This window comes from Mytilus galloprovincialis, chromosome 10 (assembly GCF_965363235.1).
Source record: "Mytilus galloprovincialis chromosome 10, xbMytGall1.hap1.1, whole genome shotgun sequence".
Taxonomy (NCBI): Eukaryota; Metazoa; Mollusca; class Bivalvia; order Mytilida; family Mytilidae; genus Mytilus; species Mytilus galloprovincialis.
In genome coordinates, this window is record NC_134847.1 from 84,295,465 (window position 1) to 84,317,467 (window position 22,003).

Genomic DNA, 22,003 nt, shown 5'->3' on the forward strand with positions numbered 1-22,003 from the left:
AGTGGCTGCTTGCGAGTGGCTGCTAGCTTGAGTCTGGTATACATTAAACACTTGCTGAAGAAAACGATTACATATTTTATAGCAGCATGTTTAGAAATGTAAATGAACATTGCGACAGGATGAGTGACAAAAATAGATGTTTTTTTTTAAATTATCAAGAAAGCATTGTTTGTTTACAGGAGTTTCCGAAGTCACAAACAAGGATTTCACATCTTTGTCTATTACTAGTATTCATCAATCACCATTAGAAATGCACGCATGGTGTAGGTTTTTTATTTATTTATTTTCGGTTCATATCGACGACAAATTTTAAGTTTTATAGACCGATATTGTAAACATTAATGAATCACTTCCATTACATTTTCCGATTGCCAACCTGCTTTGATGAATCCATCTTTATATAAAGGCATTTATATTTTAAGGGGAAACATTGTCACATTGCAGTTTATAATACAAAAGCAAACCAATTGGAATGCACTTGAAGTAAACGAAACTTGACCTAAGGTGACAAAAAAGTGAAATCACATATTTAGAATACTAAATTCTGAGGAAAGATCAATACGGAAATTCACTAAGCAAATGGTAAAATCAAAAGCGAATAGAGAACAGCAATAAAATCAGGTGCTCAAACACATCAAACAAATAGACAACAACAAACCCTGTATAATGTTATATCCCTAACTGACTGGTATCAAATTGGTGACCAGAATAGTAAACTAGTTAAAATTAAAAGTTTTCGTCTTCTGTTAGTTTTAATAGATATAAGTAGTACTTATAAGATAAAGTCAGTGATTAACAAAAATGAAATATTTGTAATATTTCTTTTTGGACAAAAACAGGTTGATTTGATAACTGTTGTTGATCTGAAACCGTCAAATATTAAGGCGACTATATGTAACAAAAGTAAATATAGCAAAATGCAATAATCACTTAAACCTGAGTTTAAAACCAATATCTTATTAAAAAATGAATTGTATTTCCAATTGATAGTCAAATGCGCTACCAAACTCTGTTCTTATACATTGGTGGCTTAAACTTTATATTTAAATAACTTTTTTCATATTCGAGTCAATATTTCAAAATTGAATAGGTTGTAATTAAGACACAATTGTTTTGACAATCTAAACTGATGATAAAGGAAGGCGTTATTTAACTGATTAATACAACAGTAACGATATTATCTTTGAAATGCGGTAGAACAATTCTGATGTAAGTATTTGATCATTTTAACTACATGTAGTTGTACCTTTATTTCATGATCTTACAGATTAGTTAATGAGTATAATGAATTCATAACTTTAAACTAAGGACGGAACGATATATTCTACCAAAACAAATCAAACTGGTTTTTTTTGGTTTGTTCCATTCTTGTCCAGATTTGATTATATAACAAATGATCAATTCAGGAAGCAAATATTTGAATGACATGTATGGCCGTGACATGTTTGTTACATTAAGCAACGCAATAATATTTTTTAGACTTATAGATATTTAAATAGTTATTTTAATTGATCCTTTGTAGACCTTGATGAGGCTTTATGCTGTGGAAGGTATCAAATAGTTACTGAGCATCTGACAGGTAATATAAATGTTGTAAAGTAATTTATAATGTAGTATAAAGTATTGTCTTTCTCTTGCAATTGTACTTTCTTCGTGAATCAATTGTTTTCCATTGATGCAATATGTTTTATCAATTCAAAATAATTTAGGAAAAATCCTAATCAAGTACAAAAATGTACGTAAAAGCACATGCGTTTTGCACTGTGATAAGGGACTTTCCTTTTTGAATTTCCCCGGAGTTCATTTTTTTGTGATTTTACTTTTTGAATACTTGTGAAGCATTGAGACAAAAAGAGAGCAAAATGAAACTGTGATGAAATCAATAAATATTGTCTTTATTAGTTATTACATTGATTTGTTTTCAATAACTTAAAACAAAAAGTAGATAAAAAATGAAAACAACACGTTTGATAGTTTCTTGCGTCCGACGCGCTTTTTGGGACTTACCTTCATCAGGAACGCTCAAAGCCAAACATTTGAAATCCGAAGATGTATAAGTACCGAAACCGTTGAAGAGCTATACGCCAAACATATCTAAAATTAATAGCCAAATTCATCTAAAGCCAATTTTGTCTGAGGGAGTTGGAACCTTCTTAATAATTTCAAAATTTATAAACGGACAATTTTAGTAAAGTTTGTTAAATCATGTCAGTACCGAAGTACGGACTACTGAGCTGAAGATAGCCTCGAGGACTGATAGTCCACCAGCAAAGGTATCGACCCAGTGATGTAAAAATTGAAAACAACACATTTAAGTATTGCTTAATAGTTATTAACACTGATAGTTCTACATCATTCAAGTAGTCTATATTTGGATCAAGCTAGCTTTACCGTTTTTAGCTTGTACCTGATTGATATTATTATCTGTTATGCAATAGGCTTTGAACTTACATTAAATTACATCGCCTACTTTAAGATTGGCACATTTGGTCAGAATATGTGGTACTAATACCAATGAGAAAATTATCCATCAAAGTTCAAATGAATTGTATGTCATTTACAGTTCTGCTGTAACACCACTGTCATAGGTTAAGGAAATGTCTGTATTGCAAGCAAAAAACATATGTAATGTTCCATTACTGTATGTGTTTGTCTCTTGTCTGGTGATTGTACGTTATTTTTTATTGAATGTTACTGCCAACACTTTCGCTTGTGTATTTGATATATACATGTACCATAATTTATGATTTGCATTGTATCACGTTTTGTCCAAATTACCACATTTCGTACATACTGTACTGTGTTGGGATCTTCTGCTGTTGAAATCATATTTCCGATTCAGACATTTGTATTCAGTTGCAGGAGAAACCGCAACCATTTCTGTACTTACATGACAGAAAAAGAGACTGACCTTCTATATAGTTGGAAAGATAAATAAATTATTTGGTTTAGCTCCTGGTGGACATAACTAAATTTTTGCTGTTATTTTAAAGTATCGTTTGGTTATAAAGTACATTTACATTACTACATTCATACATGTGAGGGTGTTCGTAGTGACTGCAAATCCAAAAAAGCCCTTTGCGCGGACGAAATTCTTCAGTTTTATTTCTTCCTGACATTATAGCAAATCAATTGAGACAGACATTTTTAATTTTATTGTGAACATAACATGTATCAAATTAGGTACGTTAGGTAACATCCAATATTTATAATAAAACAATATTGAAGTTATTAAAGGTTAAAGTCACGTATTATAACATCAGTGAATAAGTACAGACGGAAAGGTTTCTTATTCAAATGTTAAATAAAATATTATCTATACAAAATCACAAATCTTTATTGTAATTGCTTATTACATAAAATTGAGAATGGAAATGGGGAATGTGTCAAAGAGACAACAACCCGACCAAATAAAAAACAACAGCAGAGGGTCACCAACAGGTTTTCAATGTAGCAGCGAGAAATTCCCTCACCCGGAGGCGTCCTTCAGCTGGCCCCTGAACAAATATATACTAGTCCAGTGATAATGAACGCCATACTAATTTCCAAAAATTGTACACAAGAAACTAAAATTAAAATAATACAAGACTATCAAAGGCCAGAGGCTCTAGACTTGGGACAGGCGCAAAAATGCGGCGGAGTTAAACATGTTTGTGAGATCTCAACCCTCCCCCTATACCTCTAACCAATGTAGAAAAGTAAACGTATAACAATACGCACATTAAAATTCAGTTCAAGAGAAGTCCGAGTCTGATGTCAGAAGATGTAACCAAAGAAAATAAACAAAATGACAATAATACATAAACAATGATAAATAACAACAGACTACTAGCAGTTAACTGACATGCCAGCTCCAGACTTCAATTAAACTGACTGAAAGATTATGATTTCATCATATGAACATCAGGCACAATCCTTCCCGTTAGGGGTTTAGTATCATACCATCATAACATATATGAGAAGAACATGCACTTATAAGGTATAATTATTATGTGTTACATCATATAGTCATATCCAGGACCTTTGAGTACAGTGATATTGTCATTATTCTGTCCAGTTTTGTATTATTATGTCCCATAACGATTGCCTCAGTTTTTTTTTATAAATAGGCAACCTCAGCCGACTATATGGTACAGAAATTAACAACGTAAGATAACCGTTCGTTCTTCATAAATGAGTAATGTTTTGTATAAAAAAGAAGATATGGTATGATTGCCAATGAGCCAACTGTCCACAAAAGACCAAAATGACACAGACATTAAACAATATAGGTCACCGTACGGCCTTCAACAATGAGCAAAGCACATACCGCATAGTCAGCTATAAAAGGCCCCAATATGACAATGTAATCAATTCAAACAAAAAAACTAACGGCCTTATTTATATAAAAAAATGAACGAAAAAACAATATGTAACACATAAACAAACGACAACCCCTGAATTACAGGCTCCTGACTTGGGACAGGCACATACATGTGGCGGGGTTAAACATGTTAGTGGGATCCCAACCCTGTGTGTCTGTTTGCAGACGCTTAAAAAAAAACAAGGAAAATTACACAATTTTCAAAGAAGAGAAGAAAGCCTTTTTCCACAAATTTGTTGCATATAATCGACAAATTGTACTAAAGAAATTATTTACGTGTGTTTCCTAAGATACAAAATACATGGTCTTAAATTTCGATTTGAACGAAGCAGGAAAAGTTAATTATAAGTTAATAGTCTTAAATAAACAATTGATCTTGATTAGATAATCAACACTTCACCAATTTAAATGTAAATTGAAATATGAAAGATCAGAAATTTGCATGTATTCTTCAAATATAGGTGCAGACATATACAACTTCAAAGCGCAACGCTTCGGGTACAACACATATTAACGATATGACAGCAACATAACAAATAGGATTTTACATTGGACAATTTATTATAAGAATAAATGGGCCATGTGCGTTATTTCTTATACCATTACTGTCCTCAAATCAAATAATTCATGTTAAATGATCTTACAATTCTTTATATTATTTACACGTGATATTTTTCTTAGTAATAACTATTAACAATTTGTTATGCCACTATCTTAATTACAATCTTCATTTACTGAAATACAGACTCGTTATACTCAGGTGATATTCCAGTATAGAATATGGATCCACAGCAAGGTTATGGCATACCACCTCCCCCTCAACACATGGGACGAGATTCTCAAGTATATCCTCAGCAACAACAGCAAAATACAACCGTTGTTGTTACACAGCCTGGTGTACATACAAATCCATTGCTGGTCGGTACAGTATATGGAACGAGAGGATGGTCAACAGACCTATTTGATTGTATGTCAGATTCAGACAACTGTACGTATAACATTTAAGTGACATAAATGAAATATGTAATTAATGTATGAATTTTAAGAGTTTTATAGTATCGCTTCAAAATATTTATACTACTACTACTACTACTACTACTACTACTACTACTACTACTACTACTACTGCTACTACTACTACTACTACTATTACTACTACTAATAATAATAATAATAGTAATAGTAATAAAAGTAATAAAAATAATAATAATAATAATGAAAATAATAATAATTATAATAATAATAATAATAATTAAAAACCAATTGTTCAAAGAACAATTGAAGGTCTTTCCACAAGTACAGATCTATTTTATTATCAAAATATTAAAAATCAATCTAAAATGTCAGTGCCTATGACTTTATAATGTATAAATATGAATTTAAAGCAAAGATCAAAATCTAGAACGTCCTATTAACCTTTGACCTTGACCTCAATTTCAAGGTCACCAACCAAGGACCTCAAATAAAAAGACCCTAGGTCTGTAATATGTATGGTTAATGAGTTATATCACTTTAGGCATGATTTTAAATATAAGATGGGCGAAAACTCTCATTTATTGTTTACGCACCCTTCCAACCAAAATTTATAAGTTACAACACGTCGCAACTCACAATTTAGTAAAAATAATTTGTCAATATCTTTCACGGTAGTTGAAAATAAGAGAAAATAAGCCAAAATAAAAATTTTAAATATGACCTTGACCTTTGACCTTGACCTTATTTTCATTTTTTTGGACCAAGGAACTTAAATCCAAAGACCCTAGGCCTATATCACTGATGGTTTACCAGTTAGAAACGCATATCACTTATATCAAATGCATAAGGGGAAATAACTCTCATATGGAGTCTCCGGATAGTTTTGGTCCAAATGAATATCCTAATCCTGAAGTAGTAAAGAGCAATTTGGTAAAATAAATTTGTCGTAATCTTTTACGGTTTCGAAGGAGTAGTGGCCACAAGAAAAACAGTGTTCGGGGAGATAACTCATACAACGTAAAGTATTTTGTTACGCGGTTGTAAATTTTTAAAGCGTATGAACTATACGATATCATATTCCAAATATCTAAGCGACAACTTATTAAACAACAATACTACGCAAGAACAAAATTAGGCGGAAGAAAAAAAAATAATAATAATAATAATAATTAAAAACCAATTGTTCTCGAACAATTGTAGGTCTTTCCACTAGTAAAGATCTATTTTGATATTGAAATATGAAAAATCAGTTTAAAATATTAGTTCCTATGGCTTTATGATGTATTTATATGAATTTAAAGCAAAGGTCAAAATCTAGAACGTCGTATTAACCTATGACCTTGACCTCAATTTCAAGGTCACAAACCAAGGACCTTTAATCAAAAGACCCTAGGTCTTTAATATGTCTGGTTAATGAGTAATACCACTTTACGCATAATTCTAAATGTAAGATGGACAAAAACTCACATTTCTTGTATGCGCACCCTTTCAACCAAAATATACAAGTAAGGACATGTCGCAACTAACAATTTATGAAAAATTATTTGTCAATATGTCATACGGTATTTGAAAAGAAGTGAAAATAAGCCAAAATCAAAATTTAGAATATGACCTTGACCTTTAACCTTGACCTCATTTTCATTTTTTTGGACCAAGGACCTCAAATCTGAAGACTCTAGGTCTCTATCACTTATGGTTTACCAGTTGGAAATGCATATCACTTAATTAAATGGAAAAGGGGGAATAACTCTCATATGGAGTCTCTGTAAAGCTTCGGTCCAAATGAATAACCTAATCCTGAAGATGTAACGAGCTATTTGGTAAAATAAATTTGTCGCAATCTTTAACGGTTGCGAAGGAGTAGTGGCCACAAGAAAAACAGTGTTTGGGGAGATAACTCTTACAACGTAAAGTATTTTGTTACGCGGTTGTAAATTTTTAAAGCGTATAAACTATACGATATCATATTCCAAATATCTAAACGACATCTTTTGAAACATCAATACTGCGCAAGAAAAAAATTAGGCGGAAGAAAAAAAAATAATAATAATCAGAACAAAACCTATAGGTCTTTCCACGGAAAGGTGGAAAGACCTAATAATCAGAACAAAACCTATAGTAGGCGAGTGACTTTAACCATAAAATTAAATTTTTAATGCACCTACCTAACACACGGCTAAATTATATATCATTTGAAAGCTACCCATCTGTACTATCAGTTTTGCCCGGTCGTAAAAAAATCGTACGGTGCAATTTCCGTCAAATCAAGATCAAAGGCCAAGGACGAATAAGTGCATATTTTCTAAGATTTCAGCCTGATTGCATAATATGACTGTTATATACTAAATTCACATATGCAAACAATTTAAACTTTTAGCAGAGAGATTAACAGTCATTATTCAAATGCATTTTTTAATATTTAAAGCGTGTTTTTGACAGAGAGCACATGTTTCCTGAAATTCGAGTAAAAGTTAACAAAATGTGTGAAAACCCAAATTTTTCTTTCTGGTGCAAATGCTAATCAATTAAAACTAAGTAAAACCCTGTAATGACTATCAAAGAAGTTTTTGATATCATAAAATTCCCTAAAATTATGCTTACTTCTAATCAAACAGGAAATCATAACAACGCATAAAGTTGCCCAAAATACCGCCATCTGCGAAAAAACAGCTTTTTAGCATTTATTCCTATTTAAACATTTTATGTGGTCAATATAAGATTTAATAAACAAATTCTGAAGAATCTGAAAAATTTAGAGTAAAAAAATATGTGCGCGAATCATCTTATTGCTTGAAATAAAGGGGGTGAAACTAAGAGATTGCAATCTGCATTGTAACTACCAGACTGAAATAAACATATTTCGACTTTTCTAATTGTTTGTTGCGAAGCTTCATTATAAATATTGATGTAGTGAAAAGACATTTTATTTATTTAATGTGAATTGAAACTTTAGACCAAAATAAATAGAAAATAAATTGATGAAAATTAAAATTTCAAAGAATTTCAAAAACTAGTAAACACATTATAAAACTTGACTAATTGATTGCTTAAATTGGGTTGTTCATTGTTTACATGCATTAATTCATCAAATAAGAATAATTTTGAAGAAAAAATATCCATTAATACGCAACGATTCTAGTTACAACTAGACTTTCTGAATAGTTTGAATGACTAGTTAATTTTTCATACGAGGATGACTTCATGCAAGAGTTTCTGATGACGACTGAAAAGAAGCTATCATTATCTTGAAACTTCACTTTCCATTATATAGATGATGTCTCACTGAAAAGTGCAAAATTTGTGACAATGTTGGACTCGTATTTTCCATTGAAATTGAAAATAAAAGACTCAACAGATATAGTTTACTCTATCACGTATCTTGCAATCGATGATGAGGGTTGGTTGAGAACAAGTTTTACGACAAAAGAGATGAGCATAAAACAACCCATAAAAACACCCCTTACTACCAAATTATAAATTTTTCATTTCTATGTAACAACATTATAGCAACGCCTGCATATCTATATATCTATACTACTAAAGGAGGAGACCGATTTCATTGAGCCTCAACTCCTCTGACCCTCTGAAATAAAGGCATAAAGGCAACTATAGTATACCGCTATTCAATAGTCATCAATCGATTTACTAGTAACTGAAATAAATCCGGGTCACAAAGCAAAAACTAGGAAAACGCATCAACTATAAGAGGAACATAACGATATAACAGAAACACAGAACTGCTACAAAAACAAACGCCAACATACAAAGAAACAGATTATTCGATACCAACTGCCATATGCCTGACTTGGTACAGGACATTTGAAGAAAAATGGTGGTTTAAAAATGTTTTAAACCAGAGTTCAAATGCAAAGTTGAAATCATCCCTTTGAAAATTTCATGGACGCCACTACGAGTTGGTTGACAATTATGAGATATCTGTTTCGCCAGATGACGACTGATAAGTTCCATCGACGTAACCAAATTGCCGTCATTTCTGCCGTGAATGTCACCAACCGAATAAGGCTTGGCACCGAGTTAGGCAATACATGAGCCACAAGACGGGTAAAAAAGAGCCGTGGTGTAGTGGTCAGTGCATCGGACTACTAACACAAAGGTTCCTGGTTCGATTCCCGTTCCGTGATAAAAATTTCAGGGACTGAATTTTCGGCTCTTCCTTGACACCATTTGTGAGTATGGTTTTGAGGAAACGATGAAAGTCCGTCGGAAGGGGACGATAAATGGCTGACCCGTGTTAAAAGAGAGCCATATCTCTTTCACGTTATACACACCTTTGTAGATTTCGAAAAAGAGCAAGGCTAATGCCGCTACAAGGCAGCACTCGCACCCGCAAAGTGGAAAGCGATTAATTTAAGTTGCAAAACTTGTTTCCCAATCCACTATAAATAAATATGTTTAAACTAAGACGGGTGTCACATGTGGAACATGATCTGCCTACCCTTTGGGAGCCACTGAGTTCACTCAAAATGTTTTTTAGGGGTTTGTGTAACTCAATCTGTAGTTTTATATGTTGTGTTTTGTATACTGTTGCTTGTCTTGTTCGTTTTTTGCCGGCTTTGTCAGTTTGTTTTTAATTATGAGTTTGATGTCCCTTTGATATATTTCGTCACTATTCAAGTAGTAAAAGGTTTCAAAATTATAGATCAGTGTAGCTAAATGTATCATGATAACGATTTTGTTCTATATATATATATCACCGTGAGCAAATTAAGTTATTTTCGCGGACATTTGTCTTATTGCCTTAATCTTCTTCACTTTACTTTGAGGTGATTTTTTGGCCGATTTTCATTACTGAAAGTTAATGTCTTTAAAGTAAAATAATACCAAAGGGACAATCAACATCTCAAACCATGAATCAAATAAAGTTAATTAAAACCATGAACAAAATAAAATTAAAGTCCAAGAGACGAACAACAGTCCAAAAAACACAGCATACCATGAAAACGAACACTTCTAAAACTGCGAATGATCTTATGAGGTCAGGAAGGGTATTTAACTTTTTCATTTTGTTATTTCACAACTGCTTATAGTGTTTTACATACACAATGACATGCATTTGTATTTTTAAATCTTATGTAGAAAATACTCAAAGCATCTTTTATTCAAATAATTAAAGCGATTAAACTTCTAAACACATTTAATATGACTTACTATAACACGATTTTAAACTAAACAAGAAGCAGCCGCATTTTATTTAGTTCGTTTACATCCCGCTTTAGATAACCAAGTGTTTCTAAACAAGGTTACTTATTTCAATGTTGCTTACGATTTAGTCGCAAAGTAATGTTTGCATTTAAACATGATTACAAAAAGTAAAAAAGTTTGACTTCGTAAAAAACATATTTTAACCTCAATTACTTCACATATATTCTTTTCTTACTTTAAATACCCCTTCTTTTATTATGGAAAATCATTCTTCTCCCTGATATTTACAATTAGCGTTGTGCTATTTTAACATAGATTAACAAAATGATCGCTATTTGCAGATGGCAGATTTTTGGGCAACTGCAAACACTTCAATAGAAGGCTGTTCCATGAACATTAATTAATAATTGCATCTTAAAATTACAAAACAAATATTCCTTGACCTAAAACATATACATTTATCTATTTTTTTTAGCATACAAATATCGATTCCCCAAGACATATTTTGCTTTTTGGATAATTTTTCATTTTTTTTGGATTTTTGATAAATTTCAATTTTCGGGAAATTTTCCGCATCGAATCTCTTATTTTTTGTTTGATTTGGAAATTATGTATCATGTTCCATAAAGTTCATATGATCTTTTGGAAAATTTTATGGTACAAGAATTAGAAAATGGCGTTTTATTTAGTAATCACAAAAATCAGAATGTTTTTTCATGACCTTTGACCTTGATTTAACAAAAATTGCACCGTACGATTTTTTTACGACCGGGCAAAACAGAAAGTACAGATTAACAGCTTTCGAATGATATATAATACAGCCGTGTGTTAGGTGGGTGCATTAAAGTCGTTAACTAAGCGTCTTTTTGAAATAAGTCACTCGCCTATAGGTCTTTCCACGGAAAAGTGGAAAGACCTAATTATAATAAAAATGAAAATAGTAATGATAATGATAATATGTATATCTGAGGTGCATGACATAAAATACAATGATTCGAGAAGGAATGGATAAAAGTAAAATTCGAATGTATAAAATGATGAATTAAATCTGGTTTTAAAGCTTTCTAGCCTTGTCACTCGTATGACAGCCGAATAAAATTTTATTATATTGACAACGATTTGTGAACAAAAGAAATAGACATACTATTTTTGTTTAACTAGAATACAAAAGCTTGTACGTTTTTAAAGAACAAATGTTCACCACTTATATAAATGGACATGTTAGAAATAACTGAACACATTTGACAATAAATGATCTATAATTATTCGGAATTGTCTACGAAACCTTCTAAACTTGACCAGGCATAACTTTATGGATAATAAATTAATTATGAGAGAGCTACATCTTCAAAGCTTCAGTATAAATATTGCCATGGAAACTTAGCATCAAAAGATTGGTACTACATAAATTGTATATCAATTTCATTTTGAAGTACCTTTAAGAAGTGTTAATGAAAATTCCCAATGTAGATAATTTTACAAAAGTAGCAAATGAATGCACGTCTTTAAATAAGACTATTTATTTTGAAATGATGTACTTTTAAGTTTCAGATCTAACACATTTTCAGGTAAAACAACATTGATTTAGGAAGTATGCAGTATTAAAACGCCACCTGTTTATAGAGTTACTAAAGATATAAAAGAGTTTGTATGCGCGACAATGAGACTTAATCTCCATCCGTCAAAATTTGTAAAAAACAACCATTATAGGTCAAAGTACGGTCGTCGGGCATTTGCTGAAACCGATCGGTAAACTATAAAGAACATAAAAAATAACAAAGAGAAAATTCATTCAAACAAAAAAATCAACGGTCTAATCTTTAAAAAAAATCGAGTAACGAGAAACAATTATGATACACATTAACAAACGACAACCACCAAACAACAGGTTCCTGATAGAGGATCGTAATATACTACAGGAACAGTCAAACTTAACGATTTTCAAACTGACTTAGGATAGGTGCAAACAAATGAAGCAGGTTTAAACGTTTTAACAGGCACCAACCTTCACTCTTACATGAAATCATAGGATAACATCACAACTTAAGAAAAAAAAATAACAAATAACTTTGTTGATTATATTCAGCTAATAAACTAAAGAATGACGATCAGATTGATTGTCTAATTGTTTAAAAATTTATGTATTTGTAAATATTGTCTTCATTTATTCCCTTCTCTAATCACAATTATCGATACGGGTAAAGAAATATATGAACTTCTCCCCGTTAGACCAAAACAACCTCTAAATTGAGCATACATTGGGCTTTGTGTGTTGTATAACTAGTAAAACAGTTTGGATCTAAAACGGTAATTTTGATTTGAACAAGTTCTGGACATCGCAGTGACTGATGTATTTATTCGCTAACGTCCCATAGACATTAGTGCGATCTTTCAGCTATTTTCAGTGATACAGACTGATTAGGAGTCATTTTGCTGGTCAATTGTTTGAACTGGACTGAATTTTTGCACTCGAAAAGTCTGGAATTTTACCGACAGACTGAACATTTACTTAAAATCTTATTGATCGAAATAGCTTTTTACATTTTCTAAGCATGTATTGATATCTATGGCATGTGTATATTGGGACGTTCACTCTGATGCCATGTGAATAATAGATAAGAATATTGCAGTTATACGAATGTCATATGTGAGATTTGATATATTGAGAAAACTATGGTTTCCAAAGGGAAGTTGGTTGTCTGCTGCAGCGTACAATTTAGTCCCTACTCTAACTTGTCCTTAATGTACTCTCACTAATATTTAAAAATGTGGTGACTATATTGATTGCGTCCATCCCATCGAACTTAAGATAAAGGATACAATAGATACAATTTATTCTGCCTCATATCTTGTCAAACAGCTACATGTACATGTAGAAATTTACAATGATGGTTGGTTGAAAACAAAATTTTATGACAAAAGAAATGCCTTAACCTTCCCAATTATGAACTTTAAATGTTTATTTAGCAACATAACAGCACCATCCGCAAACCGAGTGTTTATCTCCGAGTTGATACGATATTCCAGGTCTTGTATTTACTATTATGATTTCACTGAGTTGGTTGACCATTATGGAATAAAAGTTTCACAGAAGACAACATTTTTTTTCTAAATTTCGTGACTACAATTGCGCCGAAGTTTCATGAATGTGACCTACCGATCTAGACTTATAATCGGGTTTGTACTAACATGAGCAACACGACGGGTGCAACATGTTAAGTACGAGCTACTTATCTTACAGGAGCATCTTAGTTTTTGGTAGGGTTCGTTTTGCTCAGCATTTGATTTCTATGTTGTGTTTTGTGTACTATTCTTTGCCTTTTGGTCGTGTTTTAGCCATGGATTGATTTTGTATGTTGTGTTTTGTGTACTATTCTTTGTGTTTTGGTCGTGTTTTAGCCATGGATTGATTTTGTATGTTGTGTTTTGTGTACTATTCTTTGTCTTTTGGTCGTGTTTTAGCCATGGATTGATTTTGTATGTTGTGTTTTGTGTACTATTCTTTGTCTTTTAGTCGTGTTTTAGCCATGGATTGATTTTGTATGTTGTGTTTTGTGTACTATTCTTTGCCTTTTGGTCGTGTTTTAGCCATGGATTTATTTTGTATGTTGTGTTTTGTGTACTATTCTTTGTCTTTTGGTCGTGTTTTAGCCATGGATTGATTTTGTATGTTGTGTTTTGTGTACTATTCTTTGTCTTTTGGTCGTGTTTTAGCCATGGATTGATTTTGTATGTTGTGTTTTGTGTACTATTCTTTGCCTTTTGGTCGTGTTTTTTGTTGTGTTTTGTGTACTATTCCTTGCCTTTTGGTCGTGTTTTTGTTGTGTTTTGTGTACTATTCCTTGCCTTTTGGTCGTGTTTTTGTTGTGTTTTGTGTACTATTCCTTGCATTTTGGTCGTGTTTTTGTTGTGTTTTGTGTACTATTCTTTGCCTTTTGGTCGTGTTTTTGTTGTGTTTTGTGTACTATTCCTTGTCTTGTGGTCGTGTTTTAGCCATGGATTGATTTTGTATGTTGTGTTTTGTGTACTATTCTTTGCCTTTTGGTCGTGTTTTTTGTTGTGTTTTGTGTACTATTCCTTGCCTTTTGGTCGTGTTTTTGTTGTGTTTTGTGTACTATTCCTTGCCTTTTGGTCGTGTTTTTGTTGTGTTTTGTGTACTATTCCTTGCCTTTTGGTCGTGTTTTTGTTGTGTTTTGTGTACTATTCCTTGCCTTTTGGTCGTGTTTTTGTTGTGTTTTGTGTACTATTCTTTGCCTTTTGGTCGTGTTTTTGTTGTGTTTTGTGTACTATTCCTTGTCTTGTGGTCGTGTTTTTGTTGTGTTTTGTGTACTATTCCTTGCCTTTTGGTCGTGTTTTTGTTGTGTTTTGTGTACTATTCTTTGCCTTTTGGTCGTGTTTTTGTTGTGTTTTGTGTACTATTCCTTGTCTTGTGGTCGTGTTTTTGTTGTGTTTTGTGTACTATTCCTTGTCTTGTGGTCGTGTTTTTGTTGTGTTTTGTGTACTATTCCTTGCCTTTTGGTCGTGTTTTTGTTGTGTTTTGTGTACTATTCTTTGCCTTTTGGTCGTTTTTTTGTTGTGTTTTGTGTACTATTCCTTGTCTTGTGGTCGTGTTTTTGTTGTGTTTTGTGTACTATTCCTTGCCTTTTGGTCGTGTTTTTGTTGTGTTTTGTGTACTATTCCTTGCCTTTTGGTCGTGTTTTAGCCATGGATTTATTTTCGACTTATTAGTTTGCATGTTCCTTTCGATTATTTTGCGTCTCTTTTGTCTTACGAAATGAAAGTGTCCCACATTACATCCCGGTTGACCTACCTGCCAGATCTTGCCCTTTAAATTGATTGCACTGTTATTTTTCTCCTCTAAATGATTAGAATATTTATCCGAATCATCAATTAATCATTCTAGATTTCCCCCTTGTCTACTCAAGTTACAGTACATCAGTTTACAGAAATATATGAATACAAATTTAATTTTAATTGATACATTTTTTTGATGATTTCATTAAGTCCTGTTGAAATCATAACCTTTGCAACAATAAAATGTATTATTTATAAGAATGAATGAATGATTTATTATAATGCAACCTGTATATATACAATAAATACATATCAATACAATATTACATTACAGCCAGCCAGATAGGCTTACGATGCACTGACAAATTAAAGTTCAAAATTTTGAAAAATAGATAACACATAGTTTTGGACGAATGTCTAAATTATTAGAAAATTCAACAGTTCAAGTAAAATAGTTGAATAATTTCTCTTCTGATACGATCACAGTCCAAGATAAAGTTCGCTATACTTTTGTTGTTGTTAGATAACAGTTCATTTAAGGCAGCATTTGGAGGAAGTTCATTTATGCGTAGAGGATAAGCAGGATCTGGTGATATTGCAGTAAATAGCTTATTTCTCAATATTGTACACAGTGAAAAGATATGGTCCAGACATGATCTAAGACGCCTAAATCCGTTTTGTTCCTCACTAAAAAAGTTATTGTTTTCGAGATGACTGATGAGCCTTTCATTCAAAATCTGACTAAATGTTTTTGCGACAGTTGACATCAGACTTATGCTTCGGTAATCCATCAGATTGCGGAAATCCTTGCCTTTTTTAGCAGAGGACATATACTGCTTCGACACCAAGGATCTGGAACAATTCCATAGCTAAAACACACATTGAACAGTTCGTGAAGAGTTTTCGACAGGACATCACTTTTTAGTATTTCATTAGGTAAATTGTCTATTCCTACTGCTTTGCCATTTTTTAAACTCATTAGCGCACGTTTCGTTTCATCAAGGGAAATAGGTTTGTTCAATTCAGATGTGCTCGTGTTGTCATCATATGTTTGATTAACAGAGAAGTTTTCATATTCACGCTCAAGTTGTGAATTAAGGTTTTGCAGTTGCTCAACAAATTCAGAATCAACTTTTGTATTGTCACTAGAGAACAGTTTGGAATACTCCTCTTTACATCGTTGTAAAATTTCGGAGGGATCATGAGACACTGACCCATCGTCCATGTTGACACTATCAATGTTTGTCGATGGTTTTCCTGGACCTAGTTTACTGATTTCACGCCAAAATTCTTTTGGATTGCCCTGATTGATTGATTTTATTCGATTTAGTCTTTGAGCTGTATATTTCCGTTCTTCTTGTCGTAAACGTTTATCAAATTGTCTACGCTTTATTTTGAATATCTCCCTGTGTTTTGTTTTTGTTCGACGGTCAACCTGATAACTCAAATAGTCCTTTTCGGCAATATTTACCTCACGAAGTAGATTTCGTAATTCGTTGTTCCAGTACGATTTTTTGTTACGGCGTTTACGTTTGTGTGTGCTTTGTCCAAGATCTTTGTAATTAAGAACATTGTCCATTTCGTCATGAATTGCATTCAGTAGCGTTTCATAGATTGAGTTAATCCTTTGTTCAATGTTATGACTCGACCACTTTGTCTAAACAGCGCTTACATCGTTCGCTCTTGAATATATCATTTGGGATCTTTGTGACGTCATATTTTCGCCTCACAGATTTTACACAGTTGTTTTCATCAATTGGCGTTTTTACTACCTGTGGACTTGTATAATTTCGATACTCCGAATAATCGAATTAACACTATAATACTGAGTGATCTGGGACTCTTAAGTTGGGATGTACCTTAATATTGTGATCGATCAGCAAGTCTGACACAAGTTTTACCTCGAAATCGTAAAATTTTGTCAACGAAGCATGCAACGTAATCATGTAGTCAACGACATATTTACCAATAGGCGAAACGTACGTAAAATTGTCTTTTGAACTGTCTCCTCTTCCGTTCATCAGAGAACAATTTGAGTCGTTTAAGAACTCCAACAGAAATACACCAAACGCATATTTTACAGAATCAATATAGCATCGTTCTGGTAGAGTACCGATAGCGTCAGTTAGATCTTGCGAGTTTCCTATGCGCCCATTAAAATCACCACAAATTAGGACTGGTTTATAGCTACTATAAAGATACACTTGCGATAGAAGATGGTCGTAAAATTCCTGAGCAATGTTGCCCCTACTTGACCGTTCCGGTTGCAGGTAACACACACACAGATAAAGCATAAAGTGTTGGTCATGTTTGCATTTCAAATTAATCCATAGAATATCATTTCTACTATTGTCAAGAATATCGACGTCAAAATTGTCAAGTATACAGTTCTTTATCAAAAATCCTATTCCACCACTACCCCTCCACGCTTTGTTTGACAGAATTCGCCTATTACAACCTAACCACTTATACCCATCTAGTTCGATAGCTTCATTGTCTTTCAGATGGGTCTCAGAAATGCCATACACATCACAATTCAAATAAGTTAAAATGTTTTCCCTTTAAAGTCTGCTATTGTCATTTTGTCATTTAACGTACCAGCCGTTGCAGTTCCAACTACCAATTGTCAGTTTTGCATCGGTCTTATTTGACTGGCATGCATATTAGTCTGATTTTTGAACAACACGACCACCCCTGAATTCCAAATTTGGAATCGATTTGATGATTCGCCGAAGGTTCGCCTCTTGCATTCGTTCATGTGGTGAACGGTCCGTTTCAATGTATAAAGTTTTGTAATCTTCCGTATCTTTTAGCTTCCGTTTGTTCCGAAGAACATCGATGCGTTCTTTTCCATCTGCGAAAGTTACGAGAACGGGTTTTGATAGATTAGAATTGTTAGTTGTACCGTTATTTTTACCTCCGATCTTCTGAACATCAACCACGCTAAAGTCTAGTCCTATGGCATTTAAAACACCGTTAACAAACGCCTTAAGGCTTTCCATGTCCGAAGTGTCATGGGTGATATTTTTAAATACCAATTTGTGTATTCTGGGTTTTAACTGATTAGCACATCCAGATCAGAAGATTTTCCCAATAATCTATCACATTTCTTTCAGTGAAATATTCAAACGTCCATCTTGTTTAAACGTCACATGATATTCTATATAATTATGGGTTTCTTTTTTTCTTACAAATGTTAGGAAATTAATTAGCTTATTGTTTATGATTTCGAATTTTTTTTTAGTGTTTTAACGTTTTGCACTTTTATATTGAAATTATCTTATTTTAAAAGTTATGCAATTTTCTTATTTAACACTACTACTAAGTTCAAGTCAACACTTAAGGATGTATTTTTCTGACGTTTCGTTAAAATCACATTCTGAAAATATTTCCAAAATATATGTTACAAGTGAAAAAATATCGATGAATTTATAAAAATGTTATAATCAAATTTAACACTAATGATAAGTTTTTGAGTCATCAATTTTACAAATGTTATAACCAATCAAGTCAGTTGTTTTAGCCTATATTTTGAAGAAATGGATGAGGAGCACAATAAATGGATTATCACTTTGTTTCATTTCAAATTTCTAAGATATGTATTTTTTCAATTATTTATAGCAAAGAAGTTGAAATAATATTCATCCTGTGCTTAAAACAGAGAAAAATTAAAAATTGGTGAGTTCGACACAAAAAACAACCATCCAAATATGATAAGCTTTCTTTTATTAACACCTACCTAAAGTTTTTAAATTTATGCAGGACGGTCCACTTCATCTTGATTGAAAGTATGAACAACTCTAGAAATGTTTAATCCTCAGAGGTACCGGTGTACATCCTCAGGACATAATGAGTTATATCAAAGAACTACAATTTTTTTTAAAGGCAACAAAAATGGAATGAATTAAATTTAAGAAGTGCCTTTTTTTAAATTAACTTACCTTTTTTAGGTTTGTATACGGCCTTTTGTTACAGTTGTGCAATGTTCGCTATAGGTGTACGATTGGGTGAAAACAACTGTACAATGTGCTTTGTGCCAGCTGTTGATATCAACCTAAGAACAAGAATAAGAACTCTTGGTGGAATAGAGGTAAGCCAATAAACATGCACCTGGAATTTGGTAAAGATGGCACTGTAGAAAGCAATTGGTGGTAATGAGTACGTCAATACTCAGGTAAAATAATTCTGTAAGAGGTACATAACTTGTTGTCACTTAACTATAAAGGTAAGAAATGAAACGTCTGTTTGGCCTGTTCTACGTGACTTTATCCATTTTATCAAATTGAGCCAGTAACAAAACTTTGAAATATGTACCTGTAGCAACTTAACCATATAGCAAATGTACCAAAGTGCAAACAAAATTATGAATATCCAAAACGAACACTTAAGATAGGTTTATAAGCTAGTGGACAGTGATTTTGACAACTATAAAGTGTAGATGTTGTTACAGACGCGGCAGTTATGTAATTGAAGAAATTGAAATGTATATAGTGTTGTCTTGGTAAGTGTTCACCAAAATATATCATTCATTATCAGATATTAATGTTTTAACCATTCAATATTCATCATAAAGATTTCATGATTTAGCCGAACTGTCATAATAACTCCTTCTTTTACATTGTAGGGTGATATGTGTAATGACTGTATTGTTGTTGCATGTTGTGCACAATGTGCAGCTTGCCAGGAATATAGGGAACTACGTAATATGGGACTGTAAACTGGTGTGTACTCTTGATATGATTCTTGAACTGATCCACAGTTTGTGAAGAATTTTTACCTTTTATCAACATCTATATGTATATATTTATAGACGAGTGTTTTTGTTTGTATACAATATTTTTTTATGAAGGATAGTGGTGAAGAAGTAACACAATGTAAAGGGTTTATTTTCTTCAAAGTAGTAATCAATAGTAATATGATCATAGAAACATTTATATGTATGTGTCATTCAATTCAAGCACGTCTTATATTGCACAACAATACTGAGAGGTGTAACGTGTTGAACAAAATTGCTACAACAACGATCTATATGTTATTTTATCACAAGACTTAAATGGGAGGAGTAAGCGCATACATATGCCAATGTCTGATATAATATAGTTAAATTAGTTCATAACGATTATAGGTATTGACGTTGTTAACCTTATAAGTGGTAACACTGTAACTGTAATACTACGCCATAACATCCGGGACAAGATCCATGTTTGTACTGAGTATAACATATATTGTACGTTGTTTATCATCTAAATTACATTATATGGTGTGTTATATGTTTATTTCCCTTTTACTGTTCATTCTTGGTAATATCATTTTGCAGTGGCTAGATATCAATTCATTCCGTCATGTTGTGCTATTAGCATTTTGTTTTATATTCTTGTCCTTTATATTTGCCTTCGTGCTTTGTGTATATTTTTTTTCTTATTTGACATAGTTGTTTGTTTTATAGTGATTAACGTCACAGTACCCAAATTACACCGAGTTATCAAATTGTACCTATTTTAAGAAAAAATAGCAGCGGAAATCTTACAATTTTACTTGGACACTAAACGCGTGGAAACGTTTTATGATTCGATATCATGCACGTCTTTCAACATTAAAAAAGATAAAACAAATAATTAAAAAATTGATAAATTGTTCACAGATTATATCAACAGACAAAGTGTTCATTAAAAAGGTACAGATGTCCGGTTCTTCTTTGAAGAAACTCTAGAGATACCAAAGGAGCGCATAGAAAAAATGCTATTCCAGGCCGTGCATAGGCTACCAGGAAAAGAGAGCGACAAGGAGAAGAGAAAGATCATTGTACGGTTCAATAGTCTAATAGATCGAGACGACGTTCTGGCTGCTGGAATGAAATTAAAACGTGGAAGTGGTTATAGTGTTGTGCCTGATGTGCCACCGTCTGTTGCAAAACTACGATTTAATCTTCTAAATGAAAGACGTGCACTGCCTTCATCTGAACAGAGGAAAGTGCATCTAGTGTACATTAAAGATTATCCGTTTGTTATGCTAAAAAAAAAGACGTTTTAGCAGACCTTCTCGTAAAAAAAAACCAACAACAACTTTTAACTGAATTAAACAAAAAATTATAAAAAAAAAACAACTTCATTAGAACACTCATAGTATATTTTTTTAGTATAATTGTATGTTATTACTTTGTTTTTTTGTGTTTTTTTGCCATTGTGTATTTGGAACTCGCTTTAAATTCGGTTTTTTTTCTATGTTGTTAATTGAGTGTCCCGGTTAATCTGCACATGGCTAATTTGCATATTATGTATCCCAGTTAGACATGCGCAAACAAAACCGGATGTTTTGACTCGTGCAAGCTATTCAGACAAAAACACTGATAGATTCATCACAGTAATATTGCCTACTCTAAACTAAATAAATACACAATATGTGCCTTTCGAGAGTATTTAGGCAAAAGGTATTCCAGTTATGCAACCTGTTTGAACTGGTCCAATTGGTGACAATAGTTTTATAAGTTTTAAACGTGGTCACCGGCGGTGTATCATAAAATCCACATGTCATGATACACATCATCACATGTTGCACTCTTTCCCTCTTTAAAAGAGCTCTACATATAAGTAACATTTCACTAAAGAGTATTTACAAACTATAGTATCTTTAAAGAAACATGTCAACCTGAGAGACATGTCACAATCAAATAATTATCTGCTTTCCACAAAAAAGGGGGCACCCCTGTCA

The 22,003-nt window shown here is 32.6% G+C and overlaps 1 protein-coding gene across 2 annotated transcripts; it reads left to right on the forward strand.

The window, feature by feature from the left end:
• The first annotated feature begins 1,418 nt into the window (after window positions 1-1,418).
• Window positions 1,419-21,449, forward strand: LOC143048643 (placenta-specific gene 8 protein-like). 2 transcript variants are annotated; one of them, XM_076222429.1, is made up of 4 exons: window positions 1,419-1,579; window positions 5,109-5,351; window positions 19,246-19,385; window positions 19,920-21,449. In XM_076222429.1, exons 2-4 carry the CDS (start codon window positions 5,144-5,146, stop codon window positions 20,010-20,012), a joined length of 441 nt encoding a protein of 146 aa, XP_076078544.1. In that variant the 5' UTR covers window positions 1,419-1,579; window positions 5,109-5,143; the 3' UTR covers window positions 20,013-21,449. The 2 variants fall into 2 exon arrangements, with proteins under 2 accessions (XP_076078544.1, XP_076078545.1); XM_076222430.1 differs by having other exon boundaries at window positions 1,427-1,579; window positions 5,124-5,351.
• The last annotated feature ends 554 nt before the right edge of the window (window positions 21,450-22,003 follow it).

Excerpts from the sequence above, each read along its gene's own strand:
- LOC143048643 (XM_076222429.1), top strand. The coding sequence starts at position 5,144 with ATGGATCCACAGCAAGGTTATGGCATACCACCTCCCCCTCAACACATG. Across the intron at positions 5,352-19,245 it reads TATGTCAGATTCAGACAACT|GTTTGTATACGGCCTTTTGT; the intron begins GTACGTATAACA and ends TACCTTTTTTAG. Across the intron at positions 19,386-19,919 it reads GAACTCTTGGTGGAATAGAG|GGTGATATGTGTAATGACTG; the intron begins GTAAGCCAATAA and ends TTTACATTGTAG.